This window comes from Gymnoscopelus microlampas (assembly GCF_963454915.1).
Source record: "Gymnoscopelus microlampas genome assembly, chromosome: 21".
NCBI lineage: Eukaryota > Metazoa > Chordata > Actinopteri > Myctophiformes > Myctophidae > Gymnoscopelus > Gymnoscopelus microlampas.
Window position 1 is genome coordinate 14,681,497 of NC_139958.1, and position 8,335 is coordinate 14,689,831.

General features: G+C 44.2%; 1 protein-coding gene across 1 annotated transcript in view; it reads right to left on the minus strand.

Moving 5' to 3' along the window:
* myo18b (myosin XVIIIB) overlaps positions 1-8,335 on the minus strand; it is a 49,325-nt gene that overhangs the window by 674 nt on the left and 40,316 nt on the right. Inside the window, 6 exon segments of the mRNA XM_084047670.1 lie at positions 1,173-1,557; positions 2,850-3,172; positions 3,743-4,095; positions 4,671-4,853; positions 6,513-6,554; positions 7,502-7,635. Of these exon segments, the coding sequence (XP_083903796.1) occupies positions 1,189-1,557; positions 2,850-3,172; positions 3,743-4,095; positions 4,671-4,853; positions 6,513-6,554; positions 7,502-7,635 (1,404 nt within the window). The 3' untranslated portion in view covers positions 1,173-1,188.

Genomic DNA, 8,335 nt, shown 5'->3' on the forward strand with positions numbered 1-8,335 from the left:
ATTGTGAGCTTGTAGATCTGCTATTTCTGGTGAAGACATTTGGTGTAGAGGGGAAAAAGAGCAGATCAGGTACTGAGCCAAAAGTCAAGTTTAAGACGTTAAATAATGTCTGAAAATACACATTAACATGAATCCAACATAGACTGATGACAGTGCTGTAAAACAAGTCTATGAAGCTATCCATGAAATCTATGAAAAAGTTTAATCTGCAACACAATTTTATACAATATGTAGTGGGGGTCCCTGCTTCATCTCTCTCTCAGCTAAGGGGTCCTTGGCCTTAAAAACCCAAAGACCCCTGCTATATACCGTACATCTGTGGACTGTGTAATAGTTGGCACACATTATTCAGGTTTAATATTATTCATCCTTAATTATGCAGGCCGGGCTCCTAGGGCTCTGCAACGCTCTATACCTGAGGATCTAAGGCTTACACAATCTGTGTCATCTTTCTAAATCACTTCTGAAAACTCTCCTCTATGTTAAGTCCTTTTCTTGGTATTCTTGCCAGCCAGTGTTTTTTTTGCATTTATTTTTTATCTTTCTTCATTTTATACTGCTATAATTCTTTCTTTTATTTCATGTTATTTTATCCGCTGATTTTATGTTGCTGTTTTATCTCTTATGGTTTTTACCTTGCTTTGTAAAGCACCTCGTAACCTTGTTTAGAAAAGCGCTTTACAAATTGATTAATTATCAGCATCATTAACCAGCATCCATATTCTTTGGGGAAACATTAGCCAAAAATAGCTGATCTACAAGTAGATTGTAGATCGGCTATTTTTGGCAAAGAGATTTGGTGTAGACAAGAAAAAAAGCGGCCAAAGTACAAAGACAAGTCAGGTCTAGAGGGTTTAAGTGGTTTATTTTGGTCTGATAAGTGGAGGGCAGGCTACATGGTGGCTATAGTGTTGCCTGATGTTGCATTTATTGTAATTGCCTTTGAATGGCCATAGATTCAGGTGTTATCTGTCCTCTGATGATACAAGTCCCTGTCCATGTCCTTATCTTTATACTGTACATGGCACATCCATCCTCACATGTTTTCTTATTTATCTGATGACACAGGGCTCTGTCCATGATCTGATCTGTATATACATTGCATATATCAATTTGGGTGGTCGTCTGTCCTTGACATGAAAAGGTTTGGTTTAGCTGCTGTATCAACGCACCTTCATCCACTTCACTTCAGTCGACCTCCTTCCGTAGGTATCTCTTCATGACAGAGGCCACGTCCCCTGCCTCACTGCCCTCGGCCTCCAGTCTCTCCCCCTGTGGCCCTCCTCCTCCTCCTCCGGCTCTGCGCCTCCCCCCCAGCCCCCCCTCCTGGGACCCCGACCCCCCGGAGCTGGACGACTCGGATGTGTCGGAGCCCCTCCTGCTGCGCGTGGAGGGCGGCAGCTCTCCGAAGTGGACGCTGAGCGCCCGGCGGCCCCCTCCCCCCCTCAGGGACCCCGCCAGGCTGCTGGTGGACTGAGCTCTGCGGATGGCGGGCAGGATGTCCGAGGCCGCGTCGTCGTTGTCCTGATCCATCATCAGGCGGCGGTTCTGGAACACCTGTTATAGAGAAAAATATAGATTCTAAGGCCATGTTTACACGGTAACGATCAGAACAGGAAACTACAAAGTGCCGGCGCGTTCTCACTTTTTATTCTGCGTTTACACGGAGACGCATCAGTGATTGAAAACACTGTAGTGTGCATGCCAGGTGGCTAGGTGACGGTGTGACGCGCTGCCAGATAGACCAGTCACGCATGCGTAGAACCACTCCCGTTCTACTTCCTATCACAGCGGTTTGTTTGTTTACAGTGTCGCTGTTTTTCCTCGAACAGTTCCTGTTCCCGTCCCCCCTCCAATGTAATAGCATATGCAGTGTGAGCCGACGTGAGTCAAACATCACACGTTTTGCGGTTTCCCCGTATTGCCCATTTACATGGAGCTACACTAAATAGAACAGAGCCTGCATTCGTATCATTGGTAACACCTGTGAAGGAAGTGAGGAAGAGACCCAATTTCTTTCCAATATGGCTGCTGTGCATAGGAGCCTATCCCGACTCTGATTGGCTGAGTCCCATGCCAACTTACTTGATAACACACTCCTAAGACCGCTGGTATCAGCACCACTGCGCCCACGTCTTGTTTACTATATTCACCGAGCCAATTCCATGGATTTATTACCGTTCAGGATTTAGTTTTTCATTATGGCAAAGTAGGAGCTTTTCCTCCTGTGTATGTGTGCATGCTTTTACAATAAAGCAGAAAGCCACTAGAGGTATCTATCTTCATTTGCATAGCGACTCCCTGGTTTTCTGCTGACCGTCACGGGGACTATAGTTTCTTGTAGAAATAATTCTTGTGGTGAAATTGTTTTTTAAAACGGTTTTAATCTGATCATTTTTCTTTTAGTAATATTAATATATATTTCATAAAAGAGGTTGTTTGCAACATCTAGAGAAGGTCAAATATATATATATAATTTTCCCCCTTTTCTCTTTTCTTTTTCCTCCCCATAGCCCCCCACCCCAGTGGACTATGTCAATACTATTAACATAATCACAATGGTTAAATGGTTTTCAGGTTGCCCTTTTTGTCACCGCTTTAGAAAAAGCAATAAGCCACGCAAGGTTGTGGTTTAACCTTGAGCAAAACGACTAAGAGAGTCGGAAGCACTCCTGAACTTTATGGAACTTTTCAAAAAACAAAACATAATAATTTTCAAAATAATTTATGTGGAAAATTTCAGAAAATAAATTTAGATTTATTGGTAGAAAATAATGAGAAAAAAAAGAAAGAAAATGGGAAACAGTGTATTAGTAATGTCATATTATTAGCCGTTAGGCTATACACACCATGGGCTCCGAGGACAGGGAGCCCTCTCCTCCGGTCTCGCTGACGAGGCTGCCCAGCATGCGGCGTCTGAGCGGCGGCTGAGGGGAGCGCTGGGCAGCGGAGGCAGAGGAGGCGGAGCTCAGCGGACGATGATGAGCCGCCGGTTCGTCAGAGTCCTCCTCCGGGATGGAGAGGGTGGAGGGGCGGTGGCGGGCGGTGGGCGGGGACGCCATGGAGGAGAGGCGGGGCAACGAGGGCAGAGAGGCCAGAGAGTCGCTGGAGTTGAACCTGGACAGTTTGGATCCGCCGTTGGCGCCTCCGTTGGACGCCTGGCTGTCACCTCCTAGAGGGCAAGCAGGTTTATTACAGTTAACCCATTGAAACCGGGAAAGCATCCGTGTCATTTCATACTTTAGCTATTTACATATAGACAACATAAGTTGCAAAAAACTCTTAATGTCTCGATGAATTGAATACACAGGACCTCAATGGAAACAAGCCCTGGGCTTATTGGGTTATCCTTTTAGCATTTATTTTGTATAAATCTGTGCCACCGTGCTTTTTCTTTTGGCAAACTGTTCATTAATTATTCAACCAATCAATCAAACAGTGGTTCTCAAAAATAGCAGCTTGTACATGACAAATCACCCACTGTCGTGCCTGATTTGTCGTGCCTGATTTGCCAGGTGTGAAATTAAGCCAAACCCATTTCACACCTGGCAAATGTCCCCCTGTTCTCTGTGACAAGGCTTTGGACTATCTCCACTGATGTTCCACTGGAGTGCCAATGGCAGACTCTTTGAAGCTTTGGAATGTCACATCTAGAATGGAACTTTCCTGTTCTGCCCCAGATTTGAACCCGGAGCTACTGTGCTGTGCTGACAGACCAATGAAACTCTAAAACCACACTAACCTTGTAGAGCCCGCATGCTTGCAGCACGGGACAGGAGAGGAGAGGGGGGTTTGAGGATGCTGACGGGACCCTGCCGGGAAGCGGGCTCCTGGAGGTCCTCGGGACCCAGAGAGAGGGCCGAAGACCTCCGTCTGAGAGTGGATGCTCCGGTGGTCTGGTAGATGGGCAGAGAGACGGCGCTTCCGGCCCCTTCCCCTCCCGTATCGCCACCGCCGCCCCCCCGACGCTTACGCAGCCCCTCCAGCAGCTCAGAGAGGGCCAGGGAGGAAGACGCTCGACCCAGACTTCCTGTTCCTGTTCCTGTCCCCGTACCGCCAGCCACGGATCCTTCGTCGTCAGGGTCCTCACAGGAGCTGTAGAGACATACACAGTATGAAAGACATTTCAAACAATAGGACTTTTCCCCCATTTCGTTGACTAAAACTGTGACCAACAATGTTCATCTACTACCTTTTTTCACTGACGAAATCTAAATAAAAACTAAATAAAAACAAAGCTATGATGACTAAAACTATGACTAAAATCACTAAATATATTGACAATTTTGAGACAACAAATGAAAACTAGACTACAATGTATTTGGGGCTGCACAGGGGGTGTGCTCCAAAAATAGACAATCTATATGCTCACAATGCATCTGCGACGCGCTGTGAGTTTGTAGATTGGCTATTTTCGGCACACAGCTAAGTATAAATCAGGCATTATGATGCCATCAAAGCCCACCAAAATACATTTTAGTCGACTAAATCAACTGTATTTTACTAATATTTGTTGACTTAAATCTTAGGATATTTTGTCAACTAAAGCTAGACTAAAACTTGAACATTTCAGATAAATAAAATATGACTTAAAGCTAAATGGAATTTTATTCAAAAGACTAATGACTAATACATCAAAATGAACAATGCATTGAAAGAACTTTTTTTACCGGAAGCTATAAGTGCTCATGGTGTCAGTGACAGACTGGCGCCCCCCCTGGCTGCTGATGGTACTGCTGCCGTAAGGAGAGCCACCACCTTGGCGGCTGCTTCCTCTGGGAACTCCCAGCCAATGGCGGATCCCCTCTCCTACCTCCTCGGCCCCCAGAGAGCCAGCGCTGGACACAGAGTCACTGCAGGGACGAGAGGGAAGCAAGCAGGGACATGCAGAGAAGATTTAGAGGGGCACGGGCTGACATTTCTAAAAGTGCACTTTTATAGCCCGAAAATAGCTGATCTACAAGCTCACAACGCGTCGCATGGATCGGCTATTTCCGCTCTCAATTAAGTATAATCAAGCCTTTTGCTGGAGATGTGGCGTACGGCATGGATTTATACACAGAGCAGAGGGCAATTCTTTCAACCATAAAATGGTGCATTCAAGTTCATGAGAGTTCGGAAAAGGCGATTCTCTTGAATGCTGCCTTCGGGTAAGTCATAACTGAATGGTGAGAGAGTCTGCCTGGGGAATCGCAGTCCCAGGTACGACTCCAGGCCTGGCACAGCAATGTGTCGAATATGACTGGTCGAAATGTCCTTGAGCAAGACACCTAACCTCTAACTGCCCCGCGCCCCTTGTGGACAGTGATCAGCTGGGTTGAGCTGAAACCGAATTTCCCCCGTCGGGGCAAGTAGGAATAGTAAATTGCTGAATTCATGGTCTCGAGAGAGGGCGCTTTTTTAACAGACGGGTGAAAGGGCCCCGGGAAGGAAGCCCCCTTTGACGTGCCTGGAAGGGAGCAATGACAAGTGTTAATGAGAACATTTATCACTGCTGCTGCCTGATGGCACCAGAGCAAACAGCCCATTATCAAGGGACAACAAGGGCAAAGCTTACAGATGACCAATGCACGCCTGCTTGTAGATATAAAACACATCTCCAGTGCATACAGTACAACGATGCCAAGCCTGTGTCTGCAGTCCAGCCACACCCACACACACACACACACACACACACACACACACACACACACACACACACACACACACACACACACACACACACACACACACACACACACACTTTCACTTGAGGGGTCTCGATGGTTTGAAAAATTGGTCCAAGAACAGTAGTTTTTGGTCAGTCATGCACATCACCTAATGGAGATAGGTTGACATGACAGCTTCAGCAGTCAGACTCAGTTCAAGGACAGTAAAGCATTAAAAGTTGAGAACTCAAGGTCTCCACAGTGACAGGGGTCACAGTTGACCCATAACATGGTCCATCAATGGCGACCAATGGACAGTTAGTAGCCATGCATCTAAGCATCTTCACTTCATAGACTTATCTTCTCTGGTCAAAAACTAAGTTCACATCAAACCTTAATTCATTGCACTGTTACGTGAATGACTTTGTGATTAATGATGATAACATTTAACAGACAGACTCAAAACCAAGCCAGATGGAGCTAAAGGAGCATAAAAAGCTGATTATTATCAGCTTTTTTTTACACTCTTTGTCACTCTCACTTTGATAGGGTTTCATCTTTTTTCCTTAATTCCTTTATTGAGATATATCGGCATAATTATGCATGAATGAAATCTAAGCGAGATCAGAACACCCAACATCAGAATAGCTTTTTGATTAAGTGTGATACGTTTTGTGTGATCTTTAGTGACAATCGGGAATATGCGATATATCTCAATAATAATAAAAAAAGAAAACTTCAGGCTTTGAGGAATGAAATCCCTATAAAAGTCAGATTGACAAAGTAACGCATGTGAAAAGGCTGGTATGCTCCTTTAGGAACAGAAAAGCTTTCAGTTCACACACATCCATCACAGTATCTTACAGTTCCTTCCGTTTAGTAAGAGACTCCACAGCAGTCTGAACGCTGCATTGAAGAGCACATGAAGAAGGAAGGAAGGGGTTAAACATACAAAAATACATTTAAAAAAAAACAATGCTTTTGAATTTGAATCCTGAAAAGTCACGGTTTTGGACATATGAGTTTCCCACCCGACAGAGACGATAAGCGACGTTGGGCTTGTCTTTCTGGGAAGTTGCTTGTAAATATTGGTAGTTGCAGGTTTTTTGGGGCTTGTTTGTAGTTGTTTATTGGGGCTTTCTTCCTAAATGTTCAAGGACTAACTCATTTCCAGGTTTTGGTACAACAAACTTCACTCTAATTAGGAAGAGGAATATCCATATTTGGTCTACTTAGAAAGAGGCATATCCATATTTGGTCTACCTAGAAAGAGGCATATCCATATTTGGTCTACCTAGAAAGAGGCATATCCATATTTTGTCTACTTAGAAAGAGGCATATCCATATTTGGTCTACCTAGAAAGAGGCATATCCATATTGTGTCTACTTAGAAAGAGGCATATCCATATTTGGTCTACCTAGAAAGAGGCATATCCATATTGTGTCTACTTAGAAAGAGGCATATCCATATTTGGTCTACCTAGAAAGAGGCATATCCATATTTGGTCTACTTAGAAAGAGGCATATCCATATTTTGTCTACCTAGAAAGAGGCATATCCATATTTGGTCTACTCAGAAAGAGGCATATCCATATTTGGTCTACTTAGAAAGAGGCATATCCATATTTGGTCTAATTATAAAGATACAAAAACTAATAGAATACGCACATCACTTGGTTGAGGTGCTGGGTTGGAAAGTATATATGAAGAAAAAGAATGAACGCCCACACTCATCTGCTCCAATGTAATTTAATGACTTGTCATTAATTGACATTGGAGCAGATGAGTGTGCAGGTTCATTTTTCTTTTTCGTCTAATTAGAAAGAGGCATATATCCATATATGGTCAATTACCTCTCAGAGTCACTCTCATCACTAGATTCCACTTCCTCCAGGGCAGCTTGCAGATCAACGATGCGACGGATGGACGTCTCCAGGTCGGCTTGTAATGTCTGCCTGACGGCACTGAGCTCCTCCACCTGCATTTCCTGTAAACAAAGAGGGAATGCATCTTTGTAACCACTTAAACCATTATTTTATACTTTGGCTATTCAACTAGAACCAGGAGACCTGGTACTGCCAGACCCCTAGTGGTTGAAATCTGAATGGCCGGGCTTCGCATGACGTGTGTCCCTTCTATGTCCCTTCTATGACGAAAGGGGGCCAGACTTTTTTGGCTGGGGCCGGGGGACAAAGTGACATACCATGTATGGAGAAAACAGATACAAAGCCTCATGTAAGCCCGACCCCTTGGGTCTGGCAAAAATAGCAGATATACAAGCTCATAGTGTGGCTCAGAGTGCCGCGCATATCTTGATATTTTTTTGCAAATCTTTGATTATATATTTGTATTTACATATTTATACATAGTTATATATATTTGTTATACATTTGTAACTCAAATCTTTGCTTCTGGGGGTCCCTGGAACTAAATATTTTGAGATGGGGGGCCCGCGACCAAATACATATCATTTTGGGAGAGGCGTTGTTGTGAACTTGTAGATCGGATTTTTTTTAGCTAATGTTCCCCTCAGAATAGGGATACTAGGGTTCAAGTCGTTAGTGTAAAAAAAAGTTCCAATCGCAAAAAGATTGGCGGCCCCCCTGTAGTAATATCTTGAAGACCCCTGCATTATACCAGTGTTGCCAATGTGACTCCACATAATAATAATAATACATTTTATTTGT